The sequence below is a fragment of the Cardiocondyla obscurior genome, linkage group LG02, assembly GCF_019399895.1.
Source record: "Cardiocondyla obscurior isolate alpha-2009 linkage group LG02, Cobs3.1, whole genome shotgun sequence".
NCBI lineage: Eukaryota > Metazoa > Arthropoda > Insecta > Hymenoptera > Formicidae > Cardiocondyla > Cardiocondyla obscurior.
Genome location: NC_091865.1, coordinates 9055944 through 9078245, shown reverse-complemented (window position 1 = coordinate 9078245; position 22302 = coordinate 9055944). Strand labels below are relative to the sequence as shown.

The 22302-nt window shown below is 36.5% G+C and overlaps 7 protein-coding genes across 13 annotated transcripts; 3 read left to right on the top strand and 4 right to left on the bottom strand.

Annotated features, from left to right (window-relative positions):
• Positions 1-566: 566 nt before the first annotated feature.
• Bka (FCF1 rRNA-processing protein Bka) lies at positions 567-2426 on the bottom strand. Of its 3 annotated transcripts, none has more exons than XM_070674043.1 (6): positions 2320-2426; positions 1811-1853; positions 1476-1558; positions 1300-1371; positions 902-1211; positions 567-787 (listed from the first exon to the last, which is right to left on the bottom strand). In XM_070674043.1, exons 2-6 carry the CDS (start codon positions 1811-1813, stop codon positions 647-649), a joined length of 609 nt encoding a protein of 202 aa, XP_070530144.1. In that variant the 5' UTR covers positions 1814-1853; positions 2320-2426; the 3' UTR covers positions 567-646. The 3 variants fall into 3 exon arrangements, with proteins under 3 accessions (XP_070530144.1, XP_070530141.1, XP_070530143.1); XM_070674040.1 differs by lacking the exon at positions 2320-2426 and adding an exon at positions 2131-2302; XM_070674042.1 differs by lacking the exon at positions 2320-2426 and adding an exon at positions 2131-2302 and having other exon boundaries at positions 1811-1850.
• Positions 2427-2636: 210 nt separating this feature from the next.
• On the top strand, positions 2637-7689 carry Drp1 (dynamin related protein 1). Of its 5 annotated transcripts, none has more exons than XR_011547629.1 (9): positions 2637-2779; positions 3150-3714; positions 3824-4071; positions 4201-4731; positions 4806-4973; positions 5186-5492; positions 5558-5769; positions 5841-7031; positions 7120-7689. XR_011547629.1 is itself a non-coding variant. In XM_070674028.1 (8 exons), exons 1-8 carry the CDS (start codon positions 2678-2680, stop codon positions 5895-5897), a joined length of 2082 nt encoding a protein of 693 aa, XP_070530129.1. In that variant the 5' UTR covers positions 2637-2677; the 3' UTR covers positions 5898-7689. The 5 variants fall into 5 exon arrangements, 3 of the variants coding, with proteins under 3 accessions (XP_070530129.1, XP_070530128.1, XP_070530127.1); XR_011547628.1 differs by having other exon boundaries at positions 5841-7418; positions 7590-7689; XM_070674028.1 differs by having other exon boundaries at positions 5294-5492; positions 5841-7689.
• LOC139113112 (SET and MYND domain-containing protein DDB_G0273589) lies at positions 6530-9632 on the bottom strand. The gene is made up of 4 exons (XM_070674030.1): positions 9531-9632; positions 8069-8912; positions 7109-7751; positions 6530-7029 (listed from the first exon to the last, which is right to left on the bottom strand). Exons 1-4 carry the CDS (start codon positions 9548-9550, stop codon positions 6530-6532), a joined length of 2007 nt encoding a protein of 668 aa, XP_070530131.1. The 5' UTR covers positions 9551-9632.
• Positions 9633-10103: 471 nt separating this feature from the next.
• LOC139113118 (V-type proton ATPase 21 kDa proteolipid subunit c'') lies at positions 10104-11519 on the top strand. The gene is made up of 5 exons (XM_070674039.1): positions 10104-10365; positions 10610-10658; positions 10753-10836; positions 10946-11345; positions 11449-11519. The coding sequence occupies exons 1-5, from the start codon at positions 10305-10307 to the stop codon at positions 11482-11484; spliced, it is 630 nt and encodes a 209-aa protein (XP_070530140.1). The 5' UTR covers positions 10104-10304; the 3' UTR covers positions 11485-11519.
• Positions 11520-12022: 503 nt separating this feature from the next.
• Cpt2 (Carnitine palmitoyltransferase 2) lies at positions 12023-15114 on the bottom strand. The gene is made up of 7 exons (XM_070674031.1): positions 14903-15114; positions 14748-14788; positions 13962-14523; positions 13357-13890; positions 12768-13257; positions 12499-12691; positions 12023-12406 (listed from the first exon to the last, which is right to left on the bottom strand). Exons 1-7 carry the CDS (start codon positions 14939-14941, stop codon positions 12280-12282), a joined length of 1986 nt encoding a protein of 661 aa, XP_070530132.1. The 5' UTR covers positions 14942-15114; the 3' UTR covers positions 12023-12279.
• A 105-nt stretch (positions 15115-15219) lies between these two features.
• On the top strand, positions 15220-19621 carry Pea (ATP-dependent RNA helicase pea). Its single transcript, XM_070674025.1, has 2 exons — positions 15220-15346; positions 15615-19621. The coding sequence occupies exon 2, from the start codon at positions 15646-15648 to the stop codon at positions 19255-19257; it is 3612 nt and encodes a 1203-aa protein (XP_070530126.1). The 5' UTR covers positions 15220-15346; positions 15615-15645; the 3' UTR covers positions 19258-19621.
• Positions 19622-20022: 401 nt separating this feature from the next.
• On the bottom strand, positions 20023-22235 carry LOC139113115 (dnaJ homolog subfamily C member 1). The gene is made up of 7 exons (XM_070674037.1): positions 21833-22235; positions 21640-21741; positions 21351-21569; positions 21018-21262; positions 20639-20948; positions 20285-20503; positions 20023-20214 (listed from the first exon to the last, which is right to left on the bottom strand). Exons 1-7 carry the CDS (start codon positions 21992-21994, stop codon positions 20149-20151), a joined length of 1323 nt encoding a protein of 440 aa, XP_070530138.1. The 5' UTR covers positions 21995-22235; the 3' UTR covers positions 20023-20148.
• Positions 22236-22302: the final 67 nt, after the last annotated feature.

The following is a 22302-nucleotide window of genomic DNA, read 5'->3' as shown; positions in this document are numbered from 1 at the left end:
CAAACGCCATGTTCCGTCTCACTCACGATACGTGGAGCTGCAACGAATTTCGGCGATTCGCGAACGAATCCACACCGCATGAGTTTCAGTTACTGCTAAATATGAGTAAATGTACAAGTAAACGATAATGCTTACCGATTAAGTGCATTGCGATGTCGCGATGTCGCGACGTCGCGACGTCAGCCGGGTCCGGTGGGGTCCGAGCAGTCCGATCCGTCCGAAACTAGCTATGTATATTACATCCTTGCATTGAGCTGCACATGCGCTGCGCTTGCCTCACGTCCAATAAAAATTTTTAGTTGACATGGTCGATCTTTCATTGGTAAAAGCCATCGCGCCTTATACAAAACGGCCTATTATATTGAGACTTGTTCTGCTAATAGTAACACTGGCACAATACAAGTCAAATTAATGTTTGATACAACGCGTTAATCAAATAAAAAATTTAATAAATTTTAGTCTATAAAGGCAATTAAGAAATTGATTTTTGTATGTATAAATAACTCTATAAAAAAAACGTTAAATACATGACAGACTTATAAGTTAAGTTTTATTAACAAAACGTATATCTTTATGTATCTTTAATATAGAAAAATAAGTATTGTACAAAATGTTATTGTAATTGTATACTAAATAAATTATACTATTATTTAGGTGCACCATAAGCATCTGGCATTCTTTCTATCGTATATCTGTGCTGAGATATATACATTATTGGCACGCCTGGTATCTTCCGTATTCTTCTTTTCAAATCCTTATCATTTGTTGCAACAATATAACACTTGTGCTGAAATAATAAGGATGTACATAATTAAATTTTCTTGTTTATACCATTGAGATACATGTATATCGTCAGTATATATAATACATTTCTTAATACAATAAAAACCTCTGTACTTACTTGCGTTACTCTATTCACCAGACAATCGTCCGCATAAGTTCCCTTATGCATACATTTTAATCTTTCAAATCGTGGATCTTTGATAATTCTCAATGCTAATTTATATTTCTGTCCAAGTTTCTCCAATTCGCCCATCACACAATCCGTTATATATGGCGTACATTTTGCATAGAGACATTCCATCATGTTCTGTATAACATCCAACTTATTTTTAATTGAAAAGTTAATAAAGTTTGTATCAATTAAAATGTGATACGGTGGTCCAAGTTGTGTGTTATATTGAAAGAATAACGCAGAAGATTGTTGTGGCCTAAAAAAAATTAATACTATTAATATTATGCACAGATTTCTATTGGAAGTAATATAAAATATCAGATTACAAATGTAAGATTATTTACACTTCTGTAATTTTCATTTTAGTCTTGTCTTCTTTTGGAGTTTTCTTTGGTGGTAGTCGCTTCTCAGGTTTTCTATAAAAAAAAATTTATGTTAATCTTTTTTTTTCTTGCACACAATTCAGAAATTTACTAATATCCTTATATTTTGTCAACAATCACATGAGACATCAACTTACATTCGTGAATCACTCAAACTAATCATTCTTTTCATCTGAGCAAATCTCTGCATTACAACTTTGCGAGTTTTCTTATTTTTCCCCTGTAATACATAAATTTACATTAAGTATTATTATACAATACATATGTAATGTAATTATGTTTATGTCATGTTACTTTATTGTATAATAATATACTAATAATTGTATAAATTGTATAAATTGTAAAATGATATACTATTTAAATAAAATACACTGTAACTGCTGACTTATACATTCTTACTCAAAACTTATACAGATAAAGCAAGTATTTGTAAACTTGCATTATTTTAATGTATATATTTCTAAACTCTTACCATTATATTTGCTGTGGAAATGTGTGTATATCTTCAAGTTCTTCTGGAAGAAACATAATAAATTAAAAATTGAGTCACAGAAAAATTATAAGGTGCAAGAAGCACATGTGACGATTTTTAGGTTAAAAATAAGAAATAATTTTATTTCAAGTTCCAACGCACTGGCGATACAAATTAAAGCTTTTAACTTAGAAAAAAAGTCGTATTTGTAGCAAAAAGAGAATAAAAATAAAAAGTTTAAAATAAAAATACATATTTTTAATACATAACGAAGATATATCTTTTTTGTTAATCTACATTTGCGGATGCGATGTACTTACACAAATTATAACTAGTTAAAAATCCTGTCAAAGAACTCGGAGCAGTCGGAGCACTCGTAGTTTTCGGAGGCAAGATATATATCAGGATTAACAGGATGGTGAGAACTGAACAATGAGTCTACTTATATTTAATGTCGTGTCAATAGAGCGCACGCGCAAGAATCGAATACCATACCATAGTGCACTTACGTGAGTGAAATTCGTGAAGCGTACATCGTATAGTATAGTCAGTTGTACACAGAAGAAGGCGCACGAAACGCGAAAATATCAGATAATCAGGATACTCAGCTGTGCGTAAGTCATTTTGACGATTCCACCGGTGGAGTTATTTCGAATAAATTACATTCGGCGTAACGTCAAGCCGTTAAATCGAAATAATCGCGGAACCACGACGTATGTAGAGGTAAGTTGTGGAAAGACGAGAGGGCGGTGAAGAGAGGCAAGAGAGCGTTACTCGAACCCGGCTTCGTGTTCGTAACCGACCAACCGTTGTTCCCGATCGATTCGCACGTCGGCGAGACGCGCGTAGGTTCATTTTTGCACCACCATGGAGGCCCTGATACCTGTAATAAACAAGCTGCAGGACGTGTTTAACACCGTCGGCGCTACGGTGCTACAATTGCCGCAAATCGTCGTATTGGGCACGCAGGTTAGTCGAAATTTTCCTTTGGCCGAACTCCTTACGGCTTCGTCACTTCTTTCATCACCTGGACTTTGCCTCTTTGCTCTCAAGATTAAACCGTCGTATTAATAAAAGAGAACATTGTAGAGATAATTATGAGGGAGAAGATGCGGTTGAAAGAAGTGTCTGATGTCGATTATCAATGTTGACATTCGAATTTTGTTTCGTTGTCACGCACAGTGTAACGATAATCTTTTCATTGTTAATGGCTTTCTATGCATCAGTATTATAATTGAAGATAACAATATCATTATTTGTTTAAGTTGTTTTTTAATTACGTATTTATTGTAATTGATTAACTGACGATATAGGTTATAATAAATACGGGATTTTTCAGAGTTCTGGAAAGTCATCTGTAATAGAAAGTTTGGTAGGCCGTTCTTTTCTACCACGAGGGACAGGTATTGTCACACGACGTCCATTAATACTGCAACTTGTGTACACACCCAAGGATGATCGTGAACATAGAAGTGCAGAGAATGGCACCTTGGACCTGGAGGAATGGGGAATGTTTTTGCATACAAAGAATAAAATTTACAAAGATTTTGATGACATTCGCTCAGAGATTGAAGCTGAAACTGACAGAATGGCTGGAGCAAACAAAGGAATTTGTCCAGAACCAATTAACCTTAAAATATATTCATCATCTGTTGTTAATCTGACACTCATAGACTTGCCTGGTATTACAAAAGTACCAGTAGGTGATCAACCAGAGGATATTGAGTCTCAGATACGTGATCTTGTATTAAAATATATATGTAGTCCAAATTCAATAATTTTAGCAGTTGTCACTGCCAACACTGACATGGCTACTAGTGAGAGTTTAAAGCTGAGCAAGGATGTTGATCCAGATGGCAGACGAACATTGGCTGTTGTTACAAAATTAGATCTTATGGATGCTGGTAAATTAAATTTTTTATACTTTACATCAAATTTGTTGAATTTTTGTTGATTATAAAGATGAATTATATCTTATCAATAGTTTTTAGTATGTTTTTTCTTTTTTTTTAGGGACTGATGCTATAGATATTCTATGTGGCAGAGTCATTCCAGTGAAATTAGGTATTATAGGTGTGGTTAATCGTTCTCAGCAAGATATAATGAACAACAAAAGTATTCGGGATGCATTGAAAGATGAAGCAACATTCTTACAACGTAAATATCCAACATTAGCCAGCAGGAATGGCACTCCTTACTTAGCAAAAACTCTTAATCGTTTACTTATGCAACATATTAGAGATTGTTTGCCAGAATTAAAGGTAATGATTTAACTGGAGTTATTAAATTACATGGTGTATTGTTAAAATAAACATTTTATATATATTTTTATTATTAATATAATATTAAAGTAGACATATCTTTGTATAACTTGTGCTTTTTAAAAACAGAACAGAGTAAATACAATGGTCGCGCAATATCAAACCCTGCTTAACTCTTATGGAGGAGATGTCGAAGATAAAAGTCAAACTTTACTGCAAATTATTACAAAGTTTGCAAATAGCTATTGCGCTACAATAGAAGGAACGGCAAGAAACATCGAAACTACTGAGCTGTGTGGTGGTGCTCGCATTTGCTATATATTTCACGAGACGTTTGGTAAAACGCTCAACTCGATAAATCCATTGGCAGACCTTAGCAAAGTAGACATATTGACTGCTATTCGCAATGCAACCGGTCCAAGACCAGCCCTCTTTGTACCAGAAGTTTCCTTTGAATTATTAGTTAAACGGCAAATACGAAAATTGGAGGATCCCTCACTGCGCTGCATAGAGCTTGTACATGAAGAAATGCAAAGTATAATACAGCATTGCGGCACCGAAGTGCAACAGGAGATGCTGCGTTTTCCTAAGCTGCACGAACGTATTGTCGACGTTGTTACACAATTGCTACGTAGACGGCTCCCGCCTACAAATTCAATGGTAACTTATAAATTTATTGTATATTTATTTATAATATATTCCTTGCACATAATAATTTGATTTTTAAAACAAAGGTAGAAAATTTGGTTGCAATAGAATTGGCATATATCAACACTAAGCATCCTGACTTTCACAAAGATGCAGCATTTGTATCGTCTTTACTTAAAGATGCTGATGTAGATTACTTAAAACATAATAAACGATTAACTTCAGCATCCAGTACTATAATCACCAATGACACAGTAAGTAATCTCTACGTAATATTTTTTTTATGAAATGTGTTACATTAATATATTATCTTTTGTGAATATCTCGTCAAGTTATTTTAAGAACAATAATGTAAATATTTAATAGCAATGTTAGCCCATTTATCAATTTATTCCCCATTTTATCAGCATCACTTTTAATTTCTTATATCTCGTTTGCAATTAATAGTATAGCATATTTATAACAGATTAAAAAGTCAGTCAATAATCAAGGTGAGATAAACTCTGTTTCCAATCAGACCAAGGAACAGCAAGGACAGCAAAATCACTGGCTGCTAACTAACTTACTACTTCAGGGACGAATGGAGTCATCTGGTTCCACGGATGGTTCTCCAGTTAGAATGTGTGAAAACAGTTCCTCCTCGCATTCGAATCCAGCGATCGAATTGCAAAAAGCATCCCCGCAGCAAAAGCCGGTTAATCTGCTCCCAGCGGTACCAATACAGACGTCCCGAAAACTTAGCGACCGTGAGCAACGAGATTGTGATATTATTGGTAAGGAAATAAACGTAACATTTACGTTAATAACTTTAATTTTAATTTTTTTTTATGGTTTGCAGAAAGACTCATAAGATCATACTTTTATATTGTACGAACGTCCATTCAAGACAGCGTACCAAAAGCCGTTATGCATTTCTTAGTCAATTACGTGAAGGATAATCTACAAAGTGAACTTGTCACACACTTGTACAAATCAGATCAGGCTGAAGCCTTATTAATTGAGAGCGAACACATCGCTGTTAGGCGTAAAGAAACAGCGGACATGTTAAAGGTATGTAAAGAATGAAATATTTAACATTTTCGTAATAATTAATTTATAACAATTGTTTTTTAATTCTGCAGGCATTGACTCAAGCAGGTCATATTATTAGTGAAATTAGAGAAACGCACATGTGGTAATTAAATGCCTAAAACGTCATCGGATTCTAGTTGAATTTAGGTATTACATCTTTGTGTTTTAATGAACTAAGTTAAAGGATGTACTTTATGAATGTATATGATGACATTACTGTACATAATTTTTGTCTTTCTCACGCAAATACGATATATGCATCGCTATTGAGAAGCAATGATCTTGGTATGTTACGTCACCCATTTTTATAGAAAGAGCATGATAAAGATATAAAACCGTACTTAAAATACGCGTCTATGCAACTAGATTACTATTTGTTACACAGGATGCAATAGGCTCGATCTTTTATTATCTTCGATATTTTATAGATTTATATGCTGATTCTGGTACGAAATCGATTAACTCCTCAATAACTCGTTTTTTATTATGCTTTTTACCGAAATTATATGCTTCTTAATGATTTAATCTAATTTTGCATTGCTTTGCGTTACAATAACTATTAATACAAATGTAATCGAGAGAATTGTTCCATGTATTTTCTAGATTTGCTGTTAAATTTTTTTTTTTAATAGAAAACTGCAAGTATTTATTTTTAGTGAATTGCTTTTCACCAAACTGTAGAATAAATTAAAATAATTTCACTGCACTAAATTATTATCATAATTTAACTTATAGAATATTATACTGAAACAGAGCCAAAAGAATTGTAACATTGAACGATACATTGTTCTGTTTTAATGCATTCGTTATTCGGTTGGGTCAAGTTTTTATTGATAAAGTTTGCATGCTCAAACAGCAAAGGCAACGCGTCGCTATAATGTCCCTGATACATTTTTGCAATAGCACTCAACCTTTTTTGAATTGACGTTTGAAATTGTTTTTCGATTTTCTTTAAATCAGTAATTTGTTCACATTTAATGCATTGATAATTGATCATTTTCGCGTCTGTTATCGAAGAATTAATCGATTCTGAACATGTTGTACACTTATAATTTATCGTTTTGGGTAGCGGAAATGTCCAATTTTGCTTGCAGGCATCACATCCACACAGAAACCGATACTTCTTCCATAAAAACTCGCGCCTATTTAATTTGCTCTCACTGAGAAAATGAGGCCCGTAGCAATCGAGAATCTCGCAGCCTTTGCCGATGAAGCGTAACGCTTTGACTACGACTGTGCCTGTAACATAGAAATTAACATTTTATTGATTTACTTAATTTATATGTACGGCCAGTTCATTCTTGATCGGCTCACTTACCATTCGGATAGGAATGGCGTACCACATTGGGATAACAGCTATGATTCACGAGACTGACTGTAGTGTAAATCGCAGCACCAATGTTTCTGGGCTCCCACACGTGCGTTGCCTCATCGTAAACGTTTTCGACAATCTCGTACGCATTGTAGTTAATCGCCTGCAAGTGATGCAACATTGCCGTGGCAAGTGAAACGACAGTTTCCCTCGTGCAGACAACATCAAGTTTGCTCAAAACTGAGATCAAGCATTTCATGAGAAAGATTGCCTCAACGGCGCGAATAAGGTTCACATTAGCTTCGACATCAGTGCAGTGAGTCTCCAATTGAAATACCGTTCGATAATCAAGAGGACTGTACGTCTTCTTCGATCCCAAATCCATGCGTTCTTTTTGAACGTCATCATTGTCTTTCGCGTTATTATTAGCATGATATTGTAGAAAATCAGTATTCAAAATGCATGTAATATCCGCATTGTTTTGCAGCGACAGTGCTTGTATAGTCGTGCGATAAGCTAGCAAGAGATAAGACGTTTGTTGACACGCGTTGTTCAATGGATTTTTGAAAAAATGATTGAACACTGAGCACTCATATCGGTGATACGTCTCCCATGCTTCCTTGCGACATGCTTCCGTGCAAAAAACCACCTGGAGAACGCAAAAATTAAATTTATATCTGAGGAATTTCGATGCACATTGCAGAGAACTGCATAGAAAAAATGATAAATTAACGCGAGCACTAACAAGCATAGAGTTGGATAATTCGAACTAGCAGGTATACATATGCTGCTTTTCATTTACACGAAAACTCAAATAATTCTCACTTGTGATGTCATTTTATTTATTTGTTGTTAAATATATGTTTAAGAATGATAGGATGGCGTCGCAAGTAAAAATTATCTGAATTTTGATGTTAGTGGAAACGCGCGTGGCGTTCGCGAATATAAATCATGCGCTCTACTAACTGTTTGACAATTACGGCACGGAATTTTAATGCTGTCTTCTAATTTAAGTGTGGCATGGCAGTGCAAACAATTCCTGTCGAGCGCCGGCGGATCCGTGCTAAAAGAAAATGGTCGGTCGACAATGAGTACAGTTCCTGGTCTGATGTCTCTTGTAGCCACGAGGTGCCGGCCCTTGGTCTCGTCGAACAGCAGCTCAACGCTATCCGAACAGCTCGTGAGATGCCTGTGTGGCTTGCCGTCAATGGTGGGCAATGCCTGACTGGAAGAAGAATGGCAAGAGGAAGAGGAAGTGGAGGCTGTCTTTCTACGAGCACCGCGTTTCTTGGAGGACGCAACTTCCAACTTCCGGGAGCACTCCCGTTCTAGTTGAAGGCATTCTTTCCTACGTTGCACCGAGTACTTGACGCTCTCCGCAGAGTCGTTATAGAAGCTCGTAGGAAGCGCCAGCATGCACTCGCAGTCTCGCAGACATCTCGCGTAAGCACGCAGGTTGTAGAAACGCCTAGCGCGTTCGCAGATTGCATCTAGGAACACTCTACTGTTTGCACTGGCCGCAAACAGTGATTGCGTGAGAGTATTAGAGGCTTTTATCTCCTCTGCGTGATCATCTCCGGACCTCATCGCTACTTCGAGCGATCTCTTATACAGCCGATCGGCCTGCGCATCGTTCTTACCCTCGTACGAGTCGTCGATTTTCAAGTCCACCACACTGGGTATTTCCATAAGCATCTCGATCATCCCTCGCCTATCACCCAGCGCAGATAGCTTCGCGAATTGAGTCGCGAGCGGCTCCTGTGAGACGGCGTCATGCACGCTACGACGAAATTCAGCAACCGAAACATGTCTGTAACATAACAGAGAAATGATCAAAAGTATCAAGTTTTAATTAGGAGACGCGATGAATATAACGATGTCTGGTATCATATATTTAATCTAACAAAGAAACCATTATTTTGTCGCGAGAATTATATTTGAAACAATTTTGAAATCCAATAATTAAAGTACAACAATATTTTTAAAAAATTCTAGCTTTCTATAAATAAATATTATACAATATTATCATTTATATACTAGACTTTAATTACTTATTGGAAAAACTTGCTATCGAAAAGCAGAAATAATATTTTAAAGTTTACGCATTAAATACATTTAATTTTATTCATAAAAAAAATCGTACTCATGGTATTGCAGACTCTAGATTTGGTCGACGAATACAGAAAACAACTCAAATTTTTCGCAGACAAATCACGTAGACATTTCCACAGTTTCTCTAAATTTAACGTTATAAATTTAATCACAGACAGAAATAGAACACGAGCAGCAGCCCGTCCAGTTGCGGAAGCGAACATTCCGTTTGCGGAACTTTTCATTAGGCAAAGACTTTACATCAATTAAATGCTTTCAAACGGGGTAGATTTAAATGAAGGAAAGATTATTTAAGGTCGAGAAGCAGCTGGCTTACCCCTTTCTCGTCAAAGACATTATTGCTAATAGTTCTCAAGATTGATTGTGCGTTTAATACGAAACATACACGAGATCTGTCCTTTCGCTGCGAAACAGAGACGCGAACACGACGGATTCTAAAATTAGGCCGACGATGTATGTACTCGTTGCGAAACATGCTCGACGAGTTCATTTTGAGATGCGAAAATCTTGCCTCTTTATATGATATTTATATGCTAAGAAAAACTAATTAACTAATTATTAATTAACTTATCGATATATATATAATATATTCTTTTTTTTTATTAATGCGGATAAAAGAAATGTATCGTGTGATATATGGAAAAGATTAAGAAGAGCGAATTATATGAGCTGATTCGACTCTGACCCGATTTTATTTAACCCTCGATGGAAACTAAATCTATTTCCCTGATATCTAGTTAATTACAGATTCGTAATAATAATTCAAATTTATAAAATAATAAAAATTAAACTGGCATTTACTTTCGCGGCTTTTTAAATAAACATTCTCTCTCCGCCTTGCCAGTCTCGCCAGTAGAAATAAAAAGTTACCAACAGTTACTAGAATGCCGTGCAGTCGTCACATGACGGCGACGGGTGTGCGTGACTTCGCGAGGCTCTCGATGTGGAGATCGAATATTAGTTAGATAAAATCCGAAAAGAGTATTGGAGTTACCGGATTACTTAGATTTTTTCTGGAGTATCAAACGTGCTTGGGGGCTGCGAGATTTTGCGCGTATCGTCTTAGGCGAACAGCGAGGCTATTATCACAATGAGATACATCTTGGGCAACACATTCGCGATCACCGCTTCGGCAACGATCCTTATTTTAGGTATGCTTTACCTTGTATGTTATAATAAAAATAACATATGAAGAAACGAATTAAATACATTGAAGCCGTCGAAGTCATACGTGCTTTTGACATTTTGCCAAATTGTATTTGACGTCATTGCATTTCGGGCAATGTCTTGTCAACCATATCTATTTTATTGAATAATTTTTAAGTGCTTGTACAGCAACGTTATTTTATAATTGTAATAATGTATAATACATTTTGTATATTTTACATGTTGCAGTTTTGTATTATGTATTTACTGGCAAAGGGGAGCAGGTTAGCATTGGATGGTATGTTTATATATATATTTTTTTTTGTATTACACATCAGTATTGATTTTTAGGCGCAAAAATATCTTAAACAATTTATATATATTTTTTTTAGGTTCTTAACAAATACTTCTCCATATATGTGGTGTACATTGGGTATAGGTCTATCAGTAGCTTTATCTGTAGTAGGTGCAGCATTGTAAGTTCCATATACTTATAATTTCAAATAAAATTATTTTCTGTTATAGCTGATTAAGTATTATAAAACTAGCTGTATATTATAATTTTTTATTTTTTTTTATTTTTAGAGGTATCCATACAACAGGAGTGTCTATTGTTGGTGGTGGAGTAAAAGCCCCTCGTATTAAGACAAAGAATTTGATTTCTGTGATATTCTGTGAAGCTGTAGCTATTTATGGTTTGATAACTGCCATTGTTCTATCTGGAATGCTTGACAAATTTACATACGCACAAATCCTTGAAAATGAAGAGATTAAGAATCAAAATTGGTTGTCTGGATACTTAATGTTTGGCGCTGGTTTTGCTGTTGGCCTTGTCAATCTTTTTTGTGGTATAGCAGTCGGCATCGTTGGCTCTGGAGCCGCTCTCGCTGACGCAGCTAATTCTGCCCTTTTCGTCAAGATTCTCATAGTCGAAATCTTTGGTTCTGCTATAGGGCTCTTTGGTTTAATTGTTGGTATTTATATGGTAAGTTAAAATATGTTGTAAAATCAGTAAGCAATGATAAATATTTAAGATTAATCGACAATGTCTAGGAGAAATCTATATTTATATTTGCATTTTTTTTCAGACATCCAAAGTAAAAATGGGAGATAAGCTATCATAAATTATGAAAAAATAAACTACAGAGTATTATTGGAATCATAATATTTCATTCCACATTCAATTCCACCAATAAAGATGATTCCAGAAACATGACTGCATATATATATATATATCAAATCATTGTGAAGCCAGGAGAACTTTCTTAATACCAATGTATGAATTTGGTATATTATTGCATGTCTGTAATTATACTCATGCAGTTTTAGATGACCTAATATCCATTCTGCGTCTATAATTGTGAACACTTATGTTATTTTAGACATTCTTTAATTTTTTTTTTTTTTTTTTATTATAAAAGTGATAAAAATTACGTCTAAAAAAGTTACAATAGATCATAGTTTTTATCAATATTAAAAAGCGATGTTTTGTTTGATATTTTGAGTGCGTTATAGCGCTCGCTTTTACATAAATTAGTGTACATATTTCCTTATCAATATAAGTAAAGTATCTAATACAAAATACTATAATTTATCCTTATCTTCTAATCGTTAGCTGATTAATAGGGAAATAGTTGTTGAAAAATTAGCACAAACTGTCAATTCATTAAAAAGTATTAAAAATATTTATTTAACAATTGTATAAAAGTTTTATTATCAGAGGTAATAATAATCACTATTATTGCTTTCTTAAAACTCCAAAAAGCAATTTTGTGCCTACCTCTGATATAAATAACATGATTGTAAACATTCTAATAAATGTACAATATTATATAATAGTTCAATGATCTCGAAAAAAAGAATCTAAATAAAAATGTAACGGAATATATCTGGAAAATTATATAACTATAATTCTCGTGTTATGTATGTAATACATCGTGAATGCTTTTGAACGCATGTTCTAACGCTTGTACATATTGACTAGCATTACGACTACCTTCATAGCTCGTCACGACTGAACCCAAACGTTCGTTCTGGATCATATATCTAAATTATAAGTTAATTTTGTTTAAAAAAAAATATCTAAAAGATGTAATAAGAGTTGACAATTATATAGTGTTAATAACAATATAACTTACGCGATTCCGTAACCGTCAGGTACCACTGGCCCAAATCCGCCAACCATTACATCTGGACTTGATAAGGTAGACGTAGACAATACGTTGTGATTTAAAGCAATATAAGCTGGATCTTGAAAAACCGCTAGCTTAACGGAACCCGATTTCTCTGCGATTCTTCTTAAAGCGAACAAGTGCCTGTCAAATCCTTCACCTGTAAAGTATTATCAAATTTATATGCATTTTTTTGTTTGTTTGAAAACTGTTTAATAATTAATTTAAATGAATACCCATTACTGCCTCCTTAGTAAGCACATTGTGAGCTTTGCTGCAATCAAGTATCATTTTTTTTAGCTCTGACTTAGAAAGCTCGTTTTGCTTCTTAGTCATAGCGATGCAGATCGCTTTAGTTTCTAACGTACAAGGTCTGATAGTTTCTGTTCTGCCGTGCTTATATGCAGCTGTGCTGCAAGATTCATAAGTTGGTACTGATTTACCTTCTAGGGTATACAATGCCAATTGGAAAGCCAGCTGCATCACGGCATCCGGACTTACCCCGAGGTTTTTACATTGATTCTTACCAAACTTGTCGTAAATCATAAAATCAACGCACAGTCGATTAATCCACTCCTGATAATTTGCTTTCTGTTTATCAATGATACTTTCGCTCTTTGGGTCTATCAAGAATTCTAATCTTTCTACGTTTACACTTTCTTTCGAGAGTTCATCTACTTCGTTAGGATGAAATTTAGGTTTTTTCGATATATCGGCTTTCACATCCTGCAGAGAACAGAAAAAATTTTTTTTTATTGCAAGCTTTAAATATTTAATCGCATTAATAATATAGTAATATACATAAAGTTGAAACAGTTTTATTACTTGGAAGTATCTTAATACCGCAACTCCATCGCCCCATGAATGCTCAAAATTTATTCCGCCAAAACCATCCTTAGAAACAATAAGGGAAAACGACTTGTCGAACCATCGATTAGTACCGTCCGTATGTAAAAACGTTCTAATTAACTTGTTGTTGTCAGCACCGATAACTTTGTCATCTAAGATCATTACGAATACAGCTGAATCAATTTTATGGAGAATTTCCCGATTCCCCGTTTCGATTAAATGTGAACGTGCCCGTGCCCATTCATTTCTATCGCATGATGTAAGAATGCCGACGGGATATTTATTTGGTGGTTTGTCATCTTCTAAAATGGTTTTTAGGCACGCAGCTATCTCCTTAGGGCTACGAATACAGTCGTTCGCATCTAAAACATCGAATGCATAAAAATGACCATTCCTCAGTACAACCAAGTGTTTGGCCGACGGATTATGAAAAATTCTGTCCTTTCCTAATTCTGGTATCCTAGTAGTATGGAACAGATTTTTATACTGAGACATATCTAACGGAAAAGCCTGTAATAAAAGTGTTTTGTTAAATTTATTTCAAACGAATTTTTTGTATGAAGCAACGAATTTAGTCATACCTTAAATAGATATGCGCCGTACCAACTAAATCGAGATGGAATTAATCTTGTGACATTACGAAATAACTGGGTGTCTGATTTTTCAGGTTTCATATGAAACACTTCTGGTTCTAAAATATTATTCTTAAGCGACTTTAAAAATCGTAATGACGATATAACAAGATTTGTTGCTTTTATTAATTGAATGTTATATTTTGGATCCGATTCTGGCACAAATACTAGAAAAGGATTATAATTGATTGGCAAAGGCTTGCGGTCTTGTAAATACATGTCGAACCATGGCTCGCTGATATAACTCGTGTGTGGATTTCGAGCGTTATTTTGGAGTAACAGCTTTTGCAAGCTTTGTCCCTCGTTGGCGAGAAATTTTGACACGTAAGACGATGTGCTTTGCAATTCTTTTTCATTCAGCAGAGGTTTTTGAGCATTTAAATACCTTCTACACGAATCTTCAAGTTTCGGTATTGGTAAACGAGGCAAAGATGGTTGAAAATGTAACGTCGGCACCTTACTTATCTGTATATATTGATATTCGTTTGTATTGTACAAAGTCGCGGTACTCCTGTAAAACAAAGACATACAATTAATACCTTTTTTTAAATTAAGTAGCAGAACATTTAAACATCCATATGCAACTTTGCAAGCTTGTCATTTAAACAATAAGACTAAATTTACAATGACTAATTTCAATTATTGCAAAATTTTAAAGTATAAAAATAAAAGCAAACTTATAATATGCCATTGCATTTATAGAAATATGCATAAATAGAAATAAAACGCTACTACCTAGCTAATTGCTGTGTTAGGGCCACCCCTCCACGGTTTATCTGTAATATACGTAACAGAGAAGAGAAATAAAAAAAAATGTATGAATAAAAAAAATTAAACAGCGAAAATATATAGAACATATGTATACTGCCTGTGTTAAATAAATAATTTACCATAACTTTTCGAAATCCGCCTTTCGTCAGGACATACATTTCGTATAATCCAATGCTCTTACTTTTAACTGAATTATTTTCAAAGACGCAAGAAAAAAAAATGTGTACAAAAAGTTAATAAATTTATAAGAAATCACTGTACATGACGTGTATACACGCACAGTAGTTTCGGATGACAAGCAACAACAACTCTTGATCACCCTACTCCTCTCGTCTGGAGCAAAGACCATGTATTCCCTGAACTCCGAAGCAGAACTTCGTTAAAGGAGTAATCTAAAATACTACGAGATGTCACCACCATTGTGTTTTATAAATGCGTTTACGTAGCGCAACGTAGCGTCAGCTGGCGTTTACGCGTGTTGGATGATCTAAAAAGAAGAAGAATTTTATTTTAAAGACACCAAGAGAATATTTTGGCTTAACTTCTCGATGCGATATTTTCTGGTACGTATAACTTAACATACATTATGCTTTGCATCATATGAACGAACGTTGTGGTCGTAAAATAATCCTCACGAAGTAACCATTGCTGTTGAAAGGTTAGGAACGTTTATGATGCTTAGAATTATCGTTTCTCGTATGCAACTCTAAATAGGGAAAGAAATATTACAAAGAAAGGTTCTATTTTTATTTTAGTATTAGCTCGATTTTATTTCTATCTTAGTATTGCTTTGATGTGATTATCTCGTTAATAATCAATGATCAATTGCAGAGTTAACAAGTGTGCTATATCGCGAAATACAATGGAAGAGGTTCCAAAATTAGAGCACCTTTCTTTGGTGTCGAAGATCTGCACAGAGTTGGAGAATCACTTAGGACTGAACGACAAGGATTTGGCCGAATTCATTATACATCTCGCCGAGAAGAACAGCACGTTTCCCTCGTTCAAGAAGGTCCTGATTGAGAATGGGGCCGAATTCTCTGACTCATTCATGGCTAATCTACTCAGGATAATACAGCATATGAAGCCGGTGAAAACGTCGACTGAGAAATCCTCCAAGTCAACGATTAAACAAGATGAGCTGGCATTAAAATTCCCAGCGCTGGCGTTACCGAATGAGAATTCACGTATCGAAAGCAACAATGTCAGGGATGAGGATATCGTCAACGATGTGATGGCTTCCTTTGAAGCGTTTGCGCCGTCTAATAAAAAACAGTCGGTTAATGCCGAAGAAAATAATGACAAAGCAGACAAGAACGAGAAGAGAGAAAAAAGCAAACGCGGAAGAAAAAGCAGAAGCAAGTCAAGGGAGAGAAGACGACACCGATCTAGATCGGAAAATCGTAAAGAGCGGCGACACAGATCTAGAACGCGTTCCAGATCACGTTATAGATCGCGCGATCGAGCGCGAAAGAGGCGTTCGAGATCGAGAGAGCGCAAAAGATCGTGGTCTCGCGATCGCAAAGATGCTCGACACGCGAGAAGACGCGACACCGACAGATCGAGATCAAGATCCGCCGAAGAGACGCTTTCCGCGGAACCGGAAGTAGGCAAGATTTACGCAGGTAAAGTCGCAAATATCGTGCCGTTCGGATGTTTCGTTCAACTGGAAGGTTTAAGACGGCGTTGGGAGGGCTTAGTTCATATCTCTCAATTGCGACGGGAAGGCCGAGTTGCGAACGCGAGTGACGTGGTTTCCAGAGGACAAAAGGTATTGGTGAAGGTTCTCAGCGTCGGTGGGCAGAAAGTATCTTTAAGCATGAAAGACGTCGATCAAGAAACTGGGAGGGATTTAAATCCCGTAGTGCCGATCGCAAAAGCGGAGGAGGATGAAAAACATTTGCGCAATCCGGATAGGCCGACTTCCCTACTGGAGCTTCAAGGTAATTACGACGAAGACGAGACGTATTCGAGGAAGCGCGTGCAGCGTTTGTCGTCGCCGGAGAAATGGGAAATCAAGCAGATGTTGGCTGCGTCGTGCATCGATCGAAGTGAGTTGCCGGAATTTGACACGGAAACCGGAATCTTACCGCGAGAGGACGACGAAGAGGAGGATGTAGAGATCGAGCTTGTTGAAGAAGAGCCACCGTTTCTGCATGGTCACGGAAGAGCGCTGGGTGACCTTAGTCCCGTACGAATAGTTAAAAATCCGGATGGCTCGCTGGCGCAAGCGGCGATGATGCAGAGCGCTCTCGCGAAAGAGCGAAGAGAGCAAAAAATGCTGCAACGCGAGCAAGAAATGGATTCCGTGCCCACCGGCTTGAATAAAAATTGGATTGATCCGCTACCAGAGGCGGAGAGTCGCACGCTGGCGGCGAATATGCGTGGCATCGGTCTGCAAACGCAGGATCTCCCCGAATGGAAAAAACACGTGATAGGCGGCAAAAAATCATCGTTTGGTAAAAAGACGAATCTGACGCTGTTGGAGCAGCGTCAAAGCCTGCCAATTTATAAGTTGCGCGATGATCTGGTTAAAGCTGTGACGGATAATCAAATTTTAATTGTTATTGGAGAGACTGGCTCGGGCAAGACAACTCAAATCACGCAGTATCTAGCGGAGGCTGGTTTCACCGCGCGAGGGAAGATCGGCTGCACACAACCACGACGTGTCGCCGCTATGAGCGTGGCTAAAAGAGTCGCGGAAGAGTTTGGTTGCTGTCTAGGTCAAGAGGTCGGTTACACCATCCGTTTCGAAGACTGCACCGGGCCAGAGACCAGCATCAAGTACATGACGGACGGTATGTTACTGCGCGAATGCTTAATGGATCTAGATCTCAAAACGTATTCGGTAATAATGTTAGACGAGGCTCACGAGCGTACAATACACACAGACGTTTTATTCGGTTTACTGAAGCAGGCTGTAGGCCGCAGGCCTGATCTCAAGCTGATCGTCACTAGTGCTACCCTCGATGCGGTTAAATTCTCGCAGTATTTTTTTGAAGCACCTATCTTTACCATACCGGGGCGTACGTTCGAGGTCGAGGTGATGTACACGAAGGAACCCGAAACTGATTACCTGGACGCCGCGCTGATCACCGTCATGCAGATTCATCTGCGCGAGCCACCGGGCGATATCTTACTTTTCCTCACCGGACAGGAAGAAATCGATACAGCTTGTGAAATTCTTTACGAACGTATGAAATCTCTGGGTCCAGATGTACCGGAGCTAATTATTCTGCCAGTTTATTCGGCTTTACCTTCCGAGATGCAAACTAGAATATTTGAGCCAGCGCCGCCCGGCTCGCGTAAGGTTGTCATCGCCACGAATATCGCCGAAACCAGCCTAACTATCGACGGTATATACTACGTCGTCGATCCCGGTTTTGTCAAACAAAAAGTCTACAACTCCAAGACTGGCATGGACAGTCTTATAGTTACGCCAATCAGCCAAGCGGCTGCGAAACAACGAAGCGGAAGAGCTGGTAGAACTGGCCCTGGAAAGTGTTATCGGCTTTACACTGAGAGAGCTTACAGAGACGAAATGCTGCCCACACCGGTTCCGGAGATACAACGGACAAATCTGGCCACCACCGTACTGCAACTCAAGACTATGGGTATTAATGACCTTCTACACTTTGATTTTATGGACGCGCCTCCAGTTGAATCTCTAATCATGGCATTAGAGTCGTTGCACAGCTTGAGCGCTCTCGATAATGAGGGCTTGCTGACACGTCTGGGCCGACGAATGGCAGAATTTCCACTCGAACCGAACTTATCTAAGATGCTAATCATGAGTGTGCATCTTCAATGTTCCGACGAGATCCTGACCATCGTCAGCATGCTGTCAGTGCAGAATGTCTTTTATCGACCAAAAGATAAACAGGCTTTAGCCGATCAGAAGAAAGCGAAATTTAATCAACCCGAGGGTGATCATTTAACTTTACTGGCGGTTTACAATTCTTGGAAGAACAACAAACTGAGTAACGCTTGGTGTTACGAAAATTTCGTGCAGATAAGAACATTGAAGCGTGCCCAGGATGTACGTAAGCAATTGTTAGGTATAATGGATAGACATAAATTAGATGTAGTATCAGCCGGCAAGAACACAGTGCGTATACAAAAAGCAGTTTGTTCAGGATTTTTCAGAAATGCCGCGAAAAAAGATCCACAAGAAGGATATAGAACGCTTGTCGACAGTCAAGTAGTCTATATTCATCCAAGCAGCGCGTTATTTAATCGTCAACCCGAATGGGTAATCTATCACGAATTGGTGCAAACTACCAAAGAATATATGAGAGAAGTGACAACGATCGATCCGAAATGGTTGGTTGAGTTTGCACCTGCATTTTTCAAATTCAGCGATCCGACAAAACTTAGCAAATTCAAAAAGAATCAGAGACTGGAACCGCTTTATAACAAATACGAGGAACCAAACGCGTGGAGAATATCGCGGGTTCGCAGACGCCGTAATTAAATATGTATACTTGTATATCCTATGTATATTTTTTTTTTGATAGTTTAGACGAAGCGGAATATTCAATTTTAGCTCTCAAAGTGGTTTGTATATTGCGTATTATTTTCATGCAGCATGCTTAGAGATCCGGTAGTATAACATATAATTTAATCTAATTTTTTATTATTATTTAGTAAATTAAAGTTTATTAATCGAGTTGTTGCGTGCATTAGAAAGCTTGAAGTATGATGAAAAGACAAGTATACAAGAATGCGATAAATGTTATAAAAAGTGAATTGTTTACTCTGTACATATTTTAAACATTGTAAATACATAATCATATTTATATACATTATGCAATAAATCTGTAATACTTTTTTCAATACTTAAGTTTGTAATATTTTTCATTATTTGAATTTTTACTACTTTCCAGGGTTCATCAAAGATCTACTTTGATAAATGTATGATATTATACATTAAATAGTCAGTCTTTTTAGAGAAGAGGGCATTATTTTAAAATTATATGTATCTTTCAGTCTTTTCCCTCTTGATTAATTATTAAATTTATTAAATAAATACATTTTCGATAACATTTAATAAAATGACATAAGAAAGATTTCTCTAATTTATTCTTTTCTTTTCTTAGATTTAACTCTGAATATACTTATAATAACAGAGTCTGTTCACGAACGTACATTTGTATTACATGTAACGTGGTGACATCTCATTCGTATAAAAAAAATCCATAGGAAATTTATAATCTTTCAAAAGAGACAAATTGATATTTTATGCAATCAGGAAGTATCACTTTTTTGCCCCTCCCCACTTGTGATATTGTTTAATAATACTATTTCTTAGCTCGATGATACAAAATACATTTTCTGGAAAACAAGATTCTATGCACAAATTGAATTATTGAGATTGTTGCCTCTTTTTCACTAATTCCACCAATTGTTTATAACGTACTTGGCATTCTTCCTGTAAACAACAGTTTTTAAATTATTACGATACATCAGAATTAAATCTACAAGAAATATATATAACATACCTTTGTCTTCCCTTCGACACAATTTGCAATTTTCTCCCACCTATCTGCAGACGCATTTTTGGGATATTTCGTCAAGGCTGCTTCTAATGCTTTTTGTTGTTCTTGACTCCACTCAGTAGTACCGACTGAATTTTCATTACGAGTTTTAATCTTCTTAGGTTTCTCTTCCGTAGAAACTTCCTCCACTGATTCGTTTGGCTTCAAACCTTCCTCTTTTACCTAACATCAAATAAACACAATTCAATTTCTGTTATTAATTAACAATAAAAATATAATTAATAAAAAGATATTTATATATAAAAATTAATATAAATAAGAAATAATAAGAAATAAATTGAATGCAACAGTAATAACCTTTTTAGCCATGTGCGTAACTTCCGCAACAGTTCGATTCATAACGCTCGCGATTTTTTCCCACCGTTCCGGAGTTCCACCGGGATACTTTTTCACGTATTTTATTAATTCTAATATATCGTTATCAGTCCACAAACCACCAGATACCGCTGGCTTCTCATGGACATGATTCGTACTATCGCAGTTCTCTTTTTTAACAGTTTCCTTAGAATGATTACCGCTTCTTTCTTGTGGCGTAAAGCCAAGCCTACGTTTTCTAACACCGCGCGAAGCGGTTACTTCCGGTTCCGGCTGTTCGTTCTCTTGGGCTCTGTAACAAATGTTCAAGTTTTTCTAACGAATTAAATTAATTGTAATAAAATTATAATAAAATTCTTACAACGCTTCTTCTTCCTCTTGCTTTTTCTTCTCTTTTATTTCTTTTAATAGTTGAATAACAAGACAAATTGTGGAAGGAATGGCTTTCACGGAGCCTATTATCCACTTTGGTAACTGAATTGGAAGAGTGTTCCATATAGTTGGAGTAGGAATTTTTTCCAAAAAGTCAGCTAAATCTGGAACGTCTATCTTGCTCTTTCTATTCTTTTTTTGCATCTTTTGAAGTTTGCTACCCAAAACTTGTTCCTGCAATCATGACGTATATATTAATTATTACACATAATATAATAAAAAATAATAAAATCTTTCTTAATTGCAAGTATATATTACTTACACAAGTGTATCGTTTTTCAAAATATGCTGCCCAGGCTATGATATATTGGCATATTGTGATAGCTATGAATAAAATAATACTCATCTCCAGCAATCCCATTTTTCGAACATGACGATAGTAGTATACTGCTGATCGCCAATTCGGTAGCCCGTTAACGAGCACATTATCATACTTTTGCCGCTTCGCGGAATCTTTCAAAATATCATAAACAGCGACTAACTGAAAGTAGATATATATTAAAATTACCGTTAATATGTTTAACTTCTATTCTTTTTCTTTTTTTAAATACCTTTCTAAACTGCAGCTCGGCATCTTCCGCTGAATTTTTGTCAGGATGCAATTGCAACGATAGACGTCTGAAAGCTTTCTTGATCTCCGACGCGTTCGCGGACTAAAAAAAATAATTTCTGTTAATTCTAATCGCTGTTTTATACAATCACATCAATATTGTAAAATATGTATACGCATTTGAAGAAAATTACCTGTGGTACGCCTAGCACATCATAAAAATTTTGATTGACCTCCTCGACCACGTCGAACACTTCCAGCTCGTCGCTGTCCCACGCGTGGGAGGACCTAAACACATCCAAAAAAAAAAGAACTCCGAAAAGGATCGACGGCAGATTCATCTTCGTCCACCGCATGCGAACATATTTGGAAATAATTTAACGACCGTTCGTTTAGGTGCAACGTGCGAAAAATTCGCGTTCTAAGACATAATGATGTTTCTTCGCTTCTCTGATCAGCGTGTCCAGGTATCAGGTTAAAGGTCTCCTTTTTATCGCGGGTGCCACATTGTCAGATTGCTGGCTACTCGTGTCGTGTGTGGTGGCCCGTGTGCTCCCTCCGTGCCATGCATACTCCGAACTCCGATATGCTCCGATATTACTCGTGATTACACTCAAATGTACTCGAATTGACGTCGGCGAAGGTGGCGTCGCGTTTCGAGATT

Coding starts and splice junctions, on each gene's coding strand:
- Drp1 (XM_070674026.1), top strand. CDS start 2,678: ATGGAGGCCCTGATACCTGTAATAAACAAGCTGCAGGACGTGTTTAAC. Junction 3,715..3,823: donor ATTAGATCTTATGGATGCTG/GTAAATTAAATT, acceptor CTTTTTTTTTAG/GGACTGATGCTATAGATATT. Junction 5,493..5,557: donor ACGAGATTGTGATATTATTG/GTAAGGAAATAA, acceptor TATGGTTTGCAG/AAAGACTCATAAGATCATAC.
- LOC139113115 (XM_070674037.1), bottom strand. CDS start 21,994: ATGCGGTGGACGAAGATGAATCTGCCGTCGATCCTTTTCGGAGTTCTT. Junction 21,742..21,832: donor ATGTGCTAGGCGTACCACAG/GTAATTTTCTTC, acceptor TATTTTTTTTAG/TCCGCGAACGCGTCGGAGAT. Junction 21,570..21,639: donor CCGAGCTGCAGTTTAGAAAG/GTATTTAAAAAA, acceptor ATCTACTTTCAG/TTAGTCGCTGTTTATGATAT.
- Bka (XM_070674043.1), bottom strand. Junction 1,372..1,475: donor AGTTTGAGTGATTCACGAAT/GTAAGTTGATGT, acceptor TTTTTTTTATAG/AAAACCTGAGAAGCGACTAC. Junction 788..901: donor TGGTGAATAGAGTAACGCAA/GTAAGTACAGAG, acceptor TTATTATTTCAG/CACAAGTGTTATATTGTTGC.
- LOC139113112 (XM_070674030.1), bottom strand. CDS start 9,550: ATGTCTTTGACGAGAAAGGG. Junction 8,913..9,530: donor ATGTCTTTGACGAGAAAGGG/GTAAGCCAGCTG, acceptor GTTATGTTACAG/ACATGTTTCGGTTGCTGAAT. Junction 7,752..8,068: donor CGTGCCGTAATTGTCAAACA/GTTAGTAGAGCG, acceptor TGCGTTCTCCAG/GTGGTTTTTTGCACGGAAGC.
- Cpt2 (XM_070674031.1), bottom strand. CDS start 14,941: ATGTATGTCCTGACGAAAGGCGGATTTCGAAAAGTTATG. Junction 13,891..13,961: donor ACGGCGCATATCTATTTAAG/GTATGACTAAAT, acceptor CTTTTATTACAG/GCTTTTCCGTTAGATATGTC. Junction 12,692..12,767: donor TACTAAGGAGGCAGTAATGG/GTATTCATTTAA, acceptor AATACTTTACAG/GTGAAGGATTTGACAGGCAC.
- Pea (XM_070674025.1), top strand. CDS start 15,646: ATGGAAGAGGTTCCAAAATTAGAGCACCTTTCTTTGGTGTCGAAGATC.
- LOC139113118 (XM_070674039.1), top strand. CDS start 10,305: ATGAGATACATCTTGGGCAACACATTCGCGATCACCGCTTCGGCAACG. Junction 10,366..10,609: donor GGCAACGATCCTTATTTTAG/GTATGCTTTACC, acceptor TACATGTTGCAG/TTTTGTATTATGTATTTACT. Junction 11,346..11,448: donor TAATTGTTGGTATTTATATG/GTAAGTTAAAAT, acceptor ATTTTTTTTCAG/ACATCCAAAGTAAAAATGGG.